The sequence below is a fragment of the Chlorocebus sabaeus genome, chromosome 22, assembly GCF_047675955.1.
Source record: "Chlorocebus sabaeus isolate Y175 chromosome 22, mChlSab1.0.hap1, whole genome shotgun sequence".
Lineage (NCBI taxonomy): Eukaryota > Metazoa > Chordata > Mammalia > Primates > Cercopithecidae > Chlorocebus > Chlorocebus sabaeus.
Window position 1 is genome coordinate 20,664,619 of NC_132925.1, and position 15,773 is coordinate 20,680,391.

Consider the following 15,773-nt stretch of genomic DNA (forward strand, 5'->3'; position numbering starts at 1 on the left):
GGCAGAAAAAAATATTTTAAGAAATAATGGTCCCAAATCTTCCAAATGTGATAAAACTTCTAAACCCATAGAGCCAAAAAGCTCAAAGATACCTAGGAACAACAAAAATGTAGAAAACTATATGCTGGTCATCATCAAGTTTCTCAAAACAAGTGATAAAGAGAAAATCCTTAAAGGAGGCAGACAAAAGATAAAAGAAGCTTGACAACAAAAAGAGTTCATATGGTATGTTTTCATTTACATAAAATTCATAAAGTACATACTATAGTATGGCAGGCCTGTTGTCACGTAGGCACTGGGGGGTTGAGTGGGAGAAAGAAGAGAAAGGGATTGCAAAGATACATGATGAAACTTTTGGATGTCATATATGTGTTATTATCTTGATTGTGATGACGGTCTCATGGGTATATGCATATGTTAAAATTCATCAAATGTTACATTTCAGAAAAAAATTATAAATGCAAATACTGGGCTCTATATCATATCTCTCCTACTGTGGTGGACTGTTGTTCAAAACTATTCTTTATGTCCATAGGAGAAGTATTCTTCCCCAATCCTTGATTTGAACTTGGCTGTGTGACATTTTTTGGCCAATGGATATTGGTAGATATGACACAAAAAGGAGCTTTAAATGTAGTTTTGCATTTGGACACTCCCCGTCTTGATTTTGCCTTGTTATGAAAGTGGCTTCCCCTGGGTCATTGTTGGTTGTTCATCCTGGGAATCAGAGTAAACACATGTGGGGTGAACCTGAGTCCAACCCACAAGAGGCCCAGTTGTACCTGCTGCTAGAAGCAGAATCACTAAGCTAAACACATCCTAGATCAGCTGACACTCAGTTGACTTGAAGACACATGAAAAATAAATCCTTATTATTATAGTAAGCTACTAAGCTTTGGGGTTTGTTACACAGCAATAACTGGCTGATACACCTACCAAAAATAGCCTTTTCAAATGTGAGATTCACAGCCAATCATACATACCTTTGAATCTTGGCTTCCCAAGAGGATCAGTTTCTCTTGTTGGGCTTGAGCTAAAGTCAGTTATATTTTCTGAGAATGGAAAATAATGAACAATTTTGGCAAAAGATAAAAAAGCTTCACAATATAATGAAAACGTAGATTAAAGATACTCAATATTTCTCCTTGTAAACTGCTTGCAATTTTGATTTTTTAAAATTACACATACTCATCTACAATATAAGGCCTTTAGTTGTGTCCTGCTGCAAGGTGTTCTATTGTGTGAGTAATGAATTACAAATTATAACCAAGTGGTTAACATGCACTAATAACTTAAGGTATGTGTAGTTAGTAATAATGTGATCTAGTGGTAGCATTAGGTAGTCTAGATCTTTTTATGAATCAAAGTTAGGCAGTTTCTTCTAGGTCTGCTAAGGGAAGGACAATACTCTATAAGGAAGTGTTGAAAATAAGTATAATTTTAAAATTAAAAACAACCATATTAATAAAATGGAGTAAAATAGAAGACCTCAAACTGAGACTCCCCCATCCCCACCACCATTTAAAATCTTTTGCACCTCACAGCTAAGTATCCAGTGAGAACGGATTGTCATACGAACCCATTTCTTCTCCAGAGGCAGGAACTGTGGGTTGCTTTATATCTGTCGCTATTCTCTCCAAGGGAGTTCCAGTAGGTCTGAGTGTTGACCTCAGGGGTGGTATAGTTATTGGGCCTGATGAAATGATTCCTGTAATGTAGAGCCAAAGTAGTCAGGCTTTACGGGAACACTGCCAAGTTTCTATAAACATTTATTCAGTAAATGTTTTTAAGCACTTACTATGTGGCTTGGCACTATAGACCAGCCTTGGAGAGAAAACAAGACCTGATTCTTAGTGGAGATAGATGTGTGAGCCAAGTATATCAAAGCATAATTATAGACGTTATGAAAAAGTACTAGATAACATCACAGGGGGGTGCGTAAGAAGAGGGAGTGGTTATGTCTGTGAGGAAAGATGGAGGGTTGTCGGGTTGCATCGGGCAGAGAAATGCCTTCACAGAGGATGTGCCAATAGAGGAGAACTAATTAGTAGGTAGAGACAAGAGCTGTATTATAGAGAGATTATAACAAGAACCACATCAGGGAAGCATGCAATAGCCTGGTGTGTTTAACTTGAAGGGGTACAATAAGAGCTGCGAGTGGAGGGGCAAGGAAGGGCAGATCATGAAAGAAGTTGAATACCATAGATTTGGATGTTATTTTTAGGGACTGAGTCAGTTGTGTAGGCAAGAGAAAGGAAGGTGAACTACAGCAAAGGCAGTGGAACTGGATGGAAGGGGTGGACATGAGAGCTGTCAGAGAGACTCAGTGGCAGGCCTGGAAGATGGCTAGAGAAGAAGGAAAAAGATTCCTAGGGTTAATGTCCATGATTCTGGCCTGGTGGCCAGTGTAGTGCCACCCTGATTGCTATATTCAACAGTGACTCCTCCCCTCTTAAAACACTTATAAGTCCCTAAAACTGGATTCATCCCAAGGTCCAGGCAAGTCTGGGTGTTTAGAGTCAAAAGGAGACTAGATTGAATTTTACGTTCCACCTGGAAGAAGGAGTCACTGTTGGGCAATAGAGAGTCAAAGGATACAAGCCTGTCCCAAGGACTATGGCCTGGCATGGAATCAGGGCTGAGTAGTCAGATGGGCCTCTGGCCTGGCCTCCAGGGATGCATGTTCCTGACCCTAGTGGGTATGAGCCACAATAAGAGGTCAAGCAAAACCCAAGAGAAGTTGCACTGCAGTCCACAGGGCTTTTCAGAGTTGGCAGAGTCAACTGGAAATGCTGGCATAGCATAGCATTTTCATCCAGGTGAGGAGAGTGGGACTCAGAAGCCTGGGTAGATCTAGAGATTGAGGGCAAGTGGCACATGTCACATGGCAGCCCCAGACTGTGCTCACAGACACATGTGAGAGCCTCAGAGGACTCCAGGAAATGGGGCTGGAATTTAAGATACACTTTCTGTGATGCTAATCAGGCCACATCTGTCCCAGTGCCCTCAATTATTGTTTGGCTCCTCAGTGCGGCCGTTTCCCTGGAGTTAGAGGTGAATGGCGGCGGGTGAGGGTGGAGAGCGGGGACTAGGGTTCATCTCAGAAGTGGAATGTGTTTACAGTTCTTCTTCAGGCTGGGCGGGCTGTACCAAAGCTACATTTACTGACAGGAGAGAACCAGGGTTTGTATGGCAGGTACCAAGGCCATCAAACTGCTCCTTAAGGCACACAGCCTCACAGCATTGTTCTGGAGGGGGCCCCCAAGTGGCACACTCAGGCCTCACCCTGTGGCTCATCCAGTCTGATCAGCAAGCCGCTGGAGCTCAAGTCACAGCTGCCCCAGGTTACAATAAATGGTGAAGCCCAGTCTCCTAGCAAGGCCATGCCACTGGGCCTTGACTCAGATAGGCACCAGAGGCATGGACGGGAGGCTGCTTCCTCCTTCAGCCGGGGGAAAATGACCTAGAGTTCACTGTGCGCATGGGACATCCTACAAGCTCCAACACAATAGCCTCCTTTCATCCCGTGAGAACAGTGACACTCACTCCCTTTCACAGCGATCCACATCAGTTCCATCTTTCACAGCTGTTTTAACACTTTTATCCCGATTCCACCTACAAAATATTTAGGAAGTAGTGTTCTGGAGACAGGGAGGAAAGGTGGGGAACATGCTGCAATTTGCTGGCAGGTCCTAGGTGAAGAGCCCTGAGTATGAGGTAAAGCTTCCATCTGAACTGGGTCAATTTTACTCACTCAATTTCATTCCTTTTTTCACTTCGTTATTACTTATCAAATATCCTCTATGTGCTAAGCATGGGATTTGGTTCTGGGAATTCAGAGAAAAAAAAAAAAACAAGGACTTTGTCATCACAGAGCTCACAGTCTAGTAGGGGAAGAGAAGTATGCAAACAAACAGGTCTGAAACAATTTTCTGTTTGCTCTAACAGAGGTGTATGTCAAGGACAAGAACAGAGAAGCAGTGCCAAGACGACCTTGAGGAGTCAGGGAAGGTTTTTAAAGAAAAGGATGAAGTCTGAGTATCCCAAGCCTGGAAAGGATCATTCTGTAGGGAGGAGCAATGTGTGTGCCCAGGCATGGAGTAAGAGGTAGCTTGCCTCCAAAACATATTCCTGTCTTGTTGCACAGCCTAGGCCTTTCAGCCACCCTGCATATTTTAGTCCCAAATCTTCCCCTGAGCACCACAATACCAGGCCTGGCATGAAGGCTGTTGGATAGGAGAGCTTTCAGTGGGATATACAGGATTTTATTTCAGGAGACAGAATAAATCAATGACAAGTCATCACATCTATTGTTCCTGGGGCCTTGGCAATGTACAGCATCTTGTCCAAAATAATCCATTTGTTGAAGGGCCTGACTCAGCTTCAATCTAGGCTCCAAGCACTCAGACACCTAGGAAGCAAATTTGCCTATATGCAGAGGGATGGTTTCCTTCTTTCAGTCCAAGAGTCAGGTTATAAGTCCTGAAAGCCATCATTTACAGTGTCTAGTCTTCAGGGCCAACACAAACGTGTCACACACATCAATAGTGCGCCTGTTGCTAGCACACCAAGAAGAGTTTACGTTGGCTAGTAAAACCAAAATCATGGCGAGAGAAGGAAGTTACATGACTAACGTACCTGCACTTCCTGGCTTTCCAGTGACATTATTTGGTGGTAAAGGTTTTCTTCGTGGGGGTGTAGGTCTGGGTGGCAAGGGTGGGCGGCGAGTCCCTGGGATTGTGGATAAGAGATTGTATTTTAGATAAAGTCATTATAAAGATTCACTATCGAAAAAAACACAGGGTTTTTAAAAATAAAAAATAATGTTGGATGACAGAGAATAGATGCTACAGAAAAGTGCACACAAATAATATATTCTGATATTCCTATAAATTAATGTTGGTAATGTACCCAGGGACAACAAAGCACTTTAGTATATAGAAAACACGTCTTCGTTATAGACGAATATACAGTCGAGCCCTTCATATCTGTGGGTTCCCCATCAGTTAATTCAAACAACTGTGGATGGAAAACTTTTTTAAAAACCACAATAAAAATAACAATACAACAACAGCAAAACACAAAATACAATATAACAACTATTTATATTGCATTAGGTATTATAGTAACCTCGGGATGATTTAAAGTATATGGGAAGATGTGCATGGGTTATATGCAAACACTATATCATTTTATACAAGGGATTCGAGCAGCCTCAGATTTTAGTATCTGAGGAAAATCCTGGGACCAATCCCCCATAGATACCAAGAGATGACTGTACATAGGTATACCTACTTTTGGAAAGGCTATCTACATGTATAGAACTTAACATCTTTCATTTTCCATGTAGACTTAATAGGAGCACTCTGAACTTTATTATCCTCAGCTGCCTTTTATTTTGAGCCTACAATTTCTTATGCCATTTTAGTTTTAAATTGTGAAAGCATAGATTTTCTCCTTTTGTGGGTGTTTTACTCCATTCTCAGCTCTATTATGTAACTGTAATTAAAACCCTTTAGAAGTTCTCAAAGACTACGTTGAGGTAACCCTGACGGCTGGAACAAGTCTGTATCTGTGAGGAGCAGACCTACTGTGAACCGTTGTGGGAGTTGTATACCACACAAAGACACTGGCCCAGGAGGTGTAAGTTGGGGACAAAGCTTAGCACCTGCTCTGTTCATCCACTCATGAGCTCTCGTGCAAGGCTGCCAGCCCAGAGGAAGGGCATTGCTTTTCTCATTGTCTGCCTAAAGGGTGGGGTACACAGGCACCTTTTCATAATTTGCAGAAAGATTGGTGAGGTCAAAGGTGCTTGGAGAAGTCCACTTTAACTTAACCACATTTTACGTCTTGTGCTACAGTTAAACAATTTATATCTTTTTTTTGGTATATGTTGGTTTTAAAATCTCCAAGAAAAATTGTCAATCCAGGAAAATGCCTGGTATACTAGTAAGAGAAAGACTCTGTGTGTGTGTGTGAGTGTATGTGTGTGTGTGTTCAGGAGTATACTGGTGGTTGACGTTAATAAAAGTCCTTATTCAATCCAAAGGCATTCTGAGTCACCAGATTCATACTTTTGGCCTATTACATAGAGCATACTCTTAAATCAGGAGCATAAGTAATCTCAGGCAAAAAAATATTGTAAGAAATTACACAAGAACAAAACTTAAAGTCGATCAAAACTAGAAACCACAGTGATTCTGCAGCATGTGCCCATTATGGCCCCTCAGAACATTATAGAAAGTAATGATTAAGTTAGTATCACATTGGAAGTTCCTATTAATATTTAATTTGTGCATGGAGCACTTTTAATTCCTCCAAAGATAATATTCCAAATGTTTTCCTAGCAATACCCATGCACTGTATGCATGGTTCTGATATTTTGGGGGCTGTGTGGATGTTGCTGGTTTTGCCACAATAAATGATACTGCAGTTACCATCCAAGTTTCAGAGCTGAGCTGTCATAAAAGTCAGCATATCATTCCTTACCCGGCTTCTTAGTGGGGTGGGGAGAGTCCACTGATACATTTCTATCAGCACCTGATGGCTTGGGTGCTTGCTTGACTCCTATGAGCAGAGGTAATGAAAGGGAATAAACATATATTTAAACAAAACATGTTCCATGGGAACTTTGTAGAGTTGTCAGTAACAACGTACATTCTTTGCAGAGTAGGCACATTGGTGTTTTTATGCCAAGATATTTTAACGGGCTTCTACTATCTGGCTATAGAAAAAAATAAAAACCCTACATTCACTAGTTGTGATGTTTTCTCTGTAGAATTAGCATTTCATGGTAAATTGCGGTTTTGTCCAAATCTTTCAAGAAACTCATCCTGCACTGCCTTACTGGGTCGTATTGCCTCACCAGGTGGGATTTCATTTATGGTAACTGGCCACCTTTTGCCAATATTCATCAGTACAGTTCGTAATTCAAAAAAATGTTTTTTCTTCCAATCCCTCTATGCCCATTAAAAAAACCCACACCTTAGAATTCCAGTGTGTTTGGGTTTATACTTAATAAACTGACTTTAAAATTATTCCTGGAGTGGCATTAGCTATAAGGCTATTGAGGCCACAAATGATGTTTTGGGATTTGTAAATTAGCCCTGGGCAGGCTTATAACTCTAAATTACTGTTTGAAAGAAACTGATTTGAAAATCACGTTGTGTGTTATTTTGTCTCCTAAGTCCCTCAATATTCTCGTGGTTATTACTAGCCATTTGTCTAAATACCCAGGCTTGGACTTTGGGTAGCAATTCCAAGGGGAACTAATTAGGTTTTTGTCATATTTTAAAAATTGTTCTTTTATATTATAAAATAATTTTCCTTGGTTTAGGTGACAGTATTCATTACAAAAGAATAGAAATAGACATTTTTAGAAGTTCAACAATAAAAATCACTTCAGAAATAATGACCTGTCCTAAAAAAGAATTCATACTACTTTGAGGACCTGACTGTAATTTACATATTAAAAAATAGGAATGAAATGTTTACATTAATATACTAGTTAGTACATTAACAATGACAGCAACCCTGTTTTGAGGGCTCACTGTGTTCCAGAAACTGTTTGGGGACATTATATACTCAATTCCATTTAATGTGTGGGCAGATATATTAAATATACAACAGAAGCTTTGCCTCCCTAAAATAAGATGACATTTTCACATTAATTTATGACATTCAGGGGATGAACCTAATATTGCAATCCCACATCCTCTGCTGCTTGAGTAAGAGATAAAATATATACAATCATGGAGAAATTACATACGGAATCATGAATTAAAGCTTATTTGTGGTTGGAAAAAAAATGTTTCTGGGGGCAATGACTTTTGTGACTAATCCCATAGGCAGGCCACAAGCAAATGGTTCATTAGCCTTCCTCCTGTGTCTCACTGTCAGGGGTAGTGGGGAAGGGAAATGGCTCATTTGAGTGGTTACTCTGTGAACAGCACAGGGAATTGAAGAATACCTGCATGTGGGTCACTGGGTAACTTGGCTTGCCAAGGTTTGATTTACCACGATTTCTCCAGGTAACAAAAAGTTTTATATACTCTAGAAGGCCAGTAGGCTGTTGTCTTGAGTAGACCCTTCTTTACAGCCCTTTTCCAAATCTTCCTGCCCTTGAAAACCAAAGTATTTTGATCCAATACTGTGCCAGTGCCTTACATATTCATGATTTGACTTATTCCTTACAACCCTGTGTGTGTGGAATACAATCTACGTCCCACAGATGAGAAAACCCAAGGCAAGGGGAGATGAAGCAATTTGCCCGAGGTCTCACAGCTAAGAAGCAGTGGGATTCAGGCCTACATATGCCAGGATCCAAAGTCTATCTCTTCAGCACTAAGAGGCAAAGCACAGAGTACTTACTGTCCTCTGATCATTTTCTCCCTGCTATTCATCACAGTAACTCTGAGTGAATATATTCCTAAAGCCCTCTACTCTGTCTCTTGGGTGACTTGAGCTGCCACCACTGTGTGAGGGCTAAATGGCCATAGCTGGCAAGCATGTGTTATCCAGTCATGCCACGGGTGTTTGGGACTCAGAAAATAGTCCAAGGCTGACAGTAGTCACTGACCAGGCATATCCACATCCACCAAGTCACAGGGGCTGGTAGGTTAGAAATCTAGGAGCTCTAACTTAGAGCTAGGTTCCCACACGTGCTTGTAATTTCCTACCTCTAAGCTTTTGCACATGTTAGTTGCTCCATTTAAAATGCCCATTTTCATTCTTACCACTTTTAAGATTTTGCAGAGTTACATTATACATAAGACCAAAGATACACATTGCCTAGCCCTCTTTTTTTAATCCAGGGAGGAACTGGAAGAAACAAGCCATTTTCTATGTAGGTGGAGACAGAGGCATCATATTCTTATGATCCTTAGATACAGGTTCCCAAATCAAGTAGAGAATCAGCTGCAAAACCGGACTTTCTCCAGCCTTTAGAAGTGGATAGAAGCCAGTGGTACCTGAAAGCATTGGGAAGGGCCATGCAAAAGGCAGCTGTGTGGCTCACTGGAAAGATCTGGGGACAAGAGACTGAGCTCTTGTTCTGGACTTGCTCTCTTGCACCTAGCTGCGGTTTAGGCATTTCACCCGGGCCAGAACCGGAGAGACTAGAGAACATCTCTTGCCCTGAGTCAGAGGACAGCAAATGAAAGGCCAAAGGTAGCAGAGAGGCAATGGGAAGAGAAAGGAGAAAATCAGTAAGAGATACTGAAAAGAACGAATTCTCAGGAATTGGCACCCAATCAGACAGTCTGGCCCAAGCTGTGACCTGACTTCTTTTTCCCTCAGGCAGGATTAACCAACACATCTTCTAAAGGGCAGAGTCAGCTCTGTAAGCACCAAGACTTGGGCCTCAGAATGAGCCCCCAACTGCCATATGGGAGTCCTCCAAAAATCTCTGGATTTACATAGTTCACCCCTCAGCAATTTATCGTCCAAAACGAAGTAACAAATTGGGTACTTTTAACCATGGTAACAAAAACTTTGCAAACAAACAGAGTAAACTGGAAATCAGTTCTTAAATGTACCAGTGACTTCATTCCCTGTGATCAAAAAGGGGTGATATTTATGGATGATTGGTTTCTGCACTCTTGTCCCAAATCTTAGCACCTGGCTAAAAAGCCAGCGGCAGGGAGCCAGCAGGCTGGAAGGTTCAGTTACAGCCCAGAAAAACACATTCCTCAGCCTGAGGGGACTGGATTCTCGTGCGGCACACTCATGTGGGGGCAGTAAATCGTGGTTCCCTCATTAGGGTGTAGAGAAAGGAGTCTAGGGTTCAGGTTTTTAACACTATCTGCCAAATCACATGTGCCAGGTGGTTTCAGAATTATGCTTTGCCTGGTATATGATGGGCTTTCAATAAATGTTGGCTGAATGAAAAAAATAGCTGCACAACTTCCCTCAGGGAGAAAGTCAGAGAGATTGTCTAGCACTGGGATTGGCAAACTTTTTCTGTGCTTGCTTTCATAGCACAATGGCAGAATTAAATATCTGTGAAAGAGACTGTTTTGCCCACAGAGTTGAAAACATTTATCCTTTACAGAAACAGTCTGCCAACCCCATGCTAGACAAGAAATATTTTCACCTTTATGGGCCATACTTTCTCTGTCACAACTATTCAACTCTGCCATTGTACTGTAGAAGTACCTTTGTACGCAACACACATTGTACACAGTACAATGTGAAAGCTAGATATGTTTCAATAAAACTTTATTTACAGAAACAGGCAGTGAGCCAGATTCAGCCTGTGGGGCTGTAGTTTGCACAATCCCTTGGCCTAGTGTGTGCATGGCTTGTTGCATCTCCGTAGGCAGGTCTCAAGGAGATTTTAATAGGTAGGACACATCGGCTAAGCTGAGACACGTCTCTGGAAATCATGGAAAAGCAGAATGCTAGAAAAATGACCCACTTTAGATCTCAACCTCTGGCAGGCTACTTTCTAACCTTGGGGTAGAGCAATATCTATCTACATATTCATGTATAAAATACATATACATCAGGTAAAATATAATTATGTTATGAAATAAGATACACTGGGCTCAAGATATTCCTAGGGCTTATGGAATCACGATTTTTATAGAGACCTCAACAGTCAAAGGTCTGTAGTCTTTAGGCCTCAGAATCTGTTTTTCTTTTTTTAAGCCTTCCAAGGGCACAATATTAGGTGGTCTAAAACCATAAATAACATATCCTACAGGAACTACAAATTAAAACCACATTGAGATACCACCTTACTCCTGCAAGAATGGCCACTATCAAAAGTCAAAAAACCATAGATGATGGTGTGGATGTGGGGAAAAGGACCACTTATACATCACTGGTGGGAATGTAAATTAGCACAACCTCTGTGGAAAATAGTTTGGAGATTCCTTAAAGAACGAATAGTAGAACTATACCATTTGACCCAGCAATCCTACTACTGGGTATCTACTTAAAGGAAAATAAGTCATTATATGAAAAAGACACATGCACATGTATGTTTATTGCAGCACAATTCACAATTGCAAAGATACGGAACCAACTTAAGTGCCCATTGACTAATGAGTGGATAAAGAAAATGTTTGGTATATATACACCATGGAATACTACTCAGTGATAAAAAAGGAACATGACAATGTCTTTTGCAGCAATTTGGATGGATCTAGAGACCATTATTCTAAGTGAAGTAACTCAGGAGTGGAAAACCAAAAACCGGATGTTCTCACTTAAAAGTGGGAAGTAAGCTGTAAGTACACAAAGGCATACAGAGTGATATAATGAATGTTAGAGACTCAGAAGGGGGAGGGTGAGAGGAGGCTAGGGATAAAAATCTGCAATATATTAGGTACAGTGTACACTACTCAGGTGATGAGTGCACTAAAATCTTAAATTCACTGCTGTATAATTCATCCATGTATATCCATGTAACAACAAAACCCAAAAGCCATTGAAATAAATTTTTAAAAATAAAATTAAAGAGTATGTCCTATAGATCAAAAACACTTCCTTTATCAACTAATTTTTTTAAATGTGAAATATCTGAGTTGAAAACTTCAGCGAGAAAAACTATAGGAAAATGTATGTGAGATGGATAAGAAAGATAAACATTCTAAGATGTCAAAGTTGAACATGAAATCAGTTAACACAAAAATGATGCATTAAAAGAGTCAACAGAGGCTGAAAGTGTGGATGTGACAGTAGAATTGTGTCAGAGAAGAAAATAAACTTTTGCATACAGCTGCATTTCTATAAAGAAGTCTGATCAAAACTATGCAGAATCAAAGGAAGGTGGACTCAGGTAAGTCTATAACCTGGAGAGGAGGGATTTTTAAATACTTCTTCCTCACCAGTTTCTTAAAGTAGTATTCTCTAGGCAAATATCTGAGAGTTGTTGTTTTTCTTAATCATATGCTACATAGATAATCATGTTATCTATAATTTCTGAATTTTATGCCATTTACTTCTTTTCTTGCCTACTGCATTGGCTAAACATTCACTACTATATTCAATAGAAGTGGCAAAAATAGAGATCCCTGCTGTATTCTCCATCTTAGGAGAAAAGTGTTTAGTCTTTCACCATTAAGTACAGTGTTAGTTGCAGCTTTTTCTAGTCCATTGCCTTAACCACTTGGCCACAACTGCTGCTGGTGTGAATTTTGGCAGTTGTAGCTTTTTCACAGATGTCCTTTATCAGATTGAGGAAACTTCCTTTTATTCTTAATTTCCTGAGAGCTTTCATTAGGGATTAACTGAAAATTTTGTCTAGGTTGTTTTGTGCATCTACCTGGATAATCATGATTTTTCTTCTTTATTCTGTTAATATGGCAAATGACACTAATTTGTTTGAGTGTTGAGCCAACCTTGCATTCCCAGGATGAATTCCATTTGGTTGCTATGAATTATTGTGGCTGACATGGAGATGTACTGCCCAGATCTCCATTCAGTGCTCTCTGGTTGAAGCTTACTCTGAGGGAGATGATAGCTGGATGCTGTCAGCTGACCTCACTCCCTGCAGGTAGGCAGCAAGTCCTTCCTTGACAGGGGATCCCAATTGACAAATAAAAGAATACAGACGAGGCACAAAAAATTTTGGTTGGGCATGGAGGTGAAGTAAAGAAAGAAGAAACAGTGAGCTCAGCTTTGTCTTCCTGTGCCCACCAGCCCAATTTCTCCCAACAACTGACAAATTAAATTGAAAAAGACCTGCTGTATTATTCTTCCAAAGCTAAGTTGGATAAATTATTATAAAGTTGACTTTATATATACAAGAAGGTAACAGATATTCATTTGTAATAAAAGTGGGCTTTGGAAAACTATTTATATTGTTGATAAGCTAAAATATAATGGTTTGTTTCCCTGAGAGATAATTGCATGTTGCTAGTAAGAATCAATATTATAGTGAAGGTTAGTAGCTTTCTTTTTTTTTTGAGATGGAGGCTTGCTCTGTCGCCCAGGCTGGAGAGTAGTGGCACGATCTCAGCTCACTGCAAGCTCAGCCTCCTGAGTTCATGCCATTCTCCTGTCTCAGCCTCCCAAGCAGCTGGGATTACAGGTGCCCACCACACACCCAGCTAATTTTTCGTATTTTTAGTAGAGACAGGGTTTCACCGTGTTTGCCAGGATGGTCTTGATCTCCTGACCTCGTGATCCACCCAACTTGGCCTCCCAAAGTGCTGGGATTACAGGCGTGAGCCACCGTGCCCGGCCAAGGTTAGTAGCTTTCAAGTGTGATCACAGCTACTTTACCTGTTCTTTCATTTGCTTGGTTGCCATTTAAGTGCTTTCTTTTATTTTTACTTATGCCACTTCCAAGGAATTATTTGAATATTAAACAATTTGTACTTGCCTTCCTCCCGAAAGGATCTGAGAGAAGGTGGCTCTGTTTACAGCTAGATTGTTGATGTCAATCTGAAAAATTGAGCACGATCTAATCCCACAGTTGGGAAGAATTAAAAGAGTAGATGAATACAAATAGATACTGGGATGCTTTCTTGCTTTTCATGAGTCACGAATTTATAGTGTTGGCCTCATCATTTGGTTTGAAGAGAAGTGAATTCCTAGAAATTCAGAGACTGTAATAATCAAGTACAAAAGTACATTCTTAAACAAAGCTAAATAATTTTTAGACTAAATATCTCTAGGTATTATTCACATCTCTTTTTCATTAGAGAACTGTCATGGGTTAATCAGATATATATGCATTAAATAAATTCTAATTTTTTTTATCTAAGCAAACACAAGAGTTATACTACTAAAAATATTTAAAGGGAATAATACAATTCTATGTTAAGGCATCTAAATAACTACCATTTATCCATGAAGTTGGGTGTTTGAATATCAGATCAGTATCCTAGTTTTTCTAGCATAATACTTACTCCCACAGATCTGACTAGATTAGAGCTATGTTATTTAAGCTGAATGATTTGAAAACATTAATGACTATAACCAGGGTAACCAAATGCAAATTGCTCTGATTAAATATTTATTGTTTAAATTTCATATTCCAGATTGCTAACAGATGCAGTTATTCAAAACCTTTTTAATGGTACTTGTTAAATTATAAACTTAAAAATCAACTAATTACGGTTCAAAGACCCGTCTGTGTATAAAAAGTATTTTGAAATTAGGGGAAATAGCTGTTTTTACTGTTTTCACTCAAGTTATACTTAATCAGGATCTTTTTAAGAAGCAAGATTATATATAGTAACTAGTAGACTAGGTTTAGAAAAGTGAAAAAGTCTTCACTATTTTTAGAAACATCTGAAGTTTTGATTTTGGAATGAGTTATAATTTTCAGTTACAGAGTTACTAAGAACTTTAAAAACTGGTAAAAAGGAAATTAAAATGTGAATTCAACAAAATCATGAAAATTAAATAACGCTTATAGTTTTGACAGGATAAAAGGAAATACATTTGTGATTATTACCTGTTCCCACTCCATTCCCACTGGGCATCCCACTGGGTTTGGGCCTAGTAGGTCTTGTAGTTGTCCTATTCAGAACTAAAATAAAGTGGGATATAAATAGTTCATTTTCTTATTGAAAGTTTGCAGCCAAGAAAAACAAAATTTCTCAGAGAATTGAAAGTCATTTAACTAGGCAATAAAAAGGATGACTTACCAAAAATATTATTCAGAATATAGAAACCACATTCTTGTATAAAAATAATAGACTTGAATTTGAAAATAGAGACCTGAGTTTGTATTCTGAGGTGATCACTGGGTTTCAGAACTTGACTTGAAAAAGTAACTGGCAAGGGAATTTGTAGTCCGAAGTGGGAAATATCTTGTTTCATTTATAGGTATCAGATACATTCCAAAATGGAACTGAAGAAAGATCAGGACTACATATGTCTAACGAAAAAACAAAATCTGAAGTGTATTTATCAAGGTCTCCATTCAGAAGTTGGAGTCTTTCCACATCCTTTCGTGGGAATCCCTAGGTACAGAGGTTTTATTATATGAGTCCTTTCACAAAGTCCGTTGTCAAGCACAGAACTTGAGGAAACCATTTTGCTCTCTTTCCTGCTCTGGAGAAAGTCATAGCCTTACCAAAGTCTCAAGAGGTGACCTATTTTACAATCCATCTAGAAGACTCTAAGGATGAGCACTAAGTGTATTGTGCTTATGTGAGAAGCTCTGAAGCCATACTGCTCATCTTTGATCCACTTTCTAGTTCCTCTCTGTGCCTCAGCTTCCTCAACTGTACCTCACAGGGCACATGGCCAGTGCTCGGTCATTATTAGCCATGATTGTTACTGTTTATTTTTTAGAAATGTTTAATATCACCAGTCTCACACTAAGCTCTCAACACCTATCATGACACACAAAGTCACAGGGAGATATACATGGTTATAAAAGATTTCTGTGCCCAATTATCTTTAGAAGTTGGAAAATTATAAACAAGTATATGGACTCTACATAAACCAAAGAATATAAAATTATTGTTCTAAAGATGTATTCACCTAGAATATTCATTCTAAGCAGGTTTCATCATTTGGAACTTTAAGACTTCTTAGAATCACGAAGAAAAAGAAAATAAAACACCAGTGTTTGGTCCAACTTGTGCCTCAGCGTAAGAGTGATTTACACGAACTAGATCAACCCCTCCAAGTTAACTTTTTTTCTGAACAAGCTCCTGTGAGGGCAATCCTAGGACCTTTGGAAAATTTAGTAAATTTAACATATTCCCAATATATAATTATAACTTTATTTTTGCTGTTTAGAACTTGTGATATTTTTATTCTCTGAAGGAATCAAGTAAAAATGTTCTCCTAGAACAAGAGCT

General features: G+C 39.4%; 1 protein-coding gene across 33 annotated transcripts in view; it reads right to left on the bottom strand.

Moving 5' to 3' along the window:
• The window catches only part of ABI3BP (ABI family member 3 binding protein), a 244,085-nt gene that overhangs the window by 22,419 nt on the left and 205,893 nt on the right, over positions 1–15,773 (bottom strand). For 28 of the 33 annotated variants that reach the window (XM_038002422.2, XM_038002424.2, XM_007986002.3 and 25 more), the window contains 5 exons: positions 14,414–14,488; positions 6,490–6,567; positions 4,639–4,731; positions 1,580–1,708; positions 984–1,052 (listed from right to left, as the gene is read on the bottom strand). In XM_038002422.2, coding sequence (XP_037858350.2) covers positions 984–1,052; positions 1,580–1,708; positions 4,639–4,731; positions 6,490–6,567; positions 14,414–14,488 — 444 coding nt within the window. The remainder of the gene's footprint in view (positions 1–983; positions 1,053–1,579; positions 1,709–4,638; positions 4,732–6,489; positions 6,568–14,413; positions 14,489–15,773) is intronic. The other 5 variants (XM_007986031.3, XM_038002426.2, XM_038002420.2 and 2 more) reach the window with 1 other exon arrangement.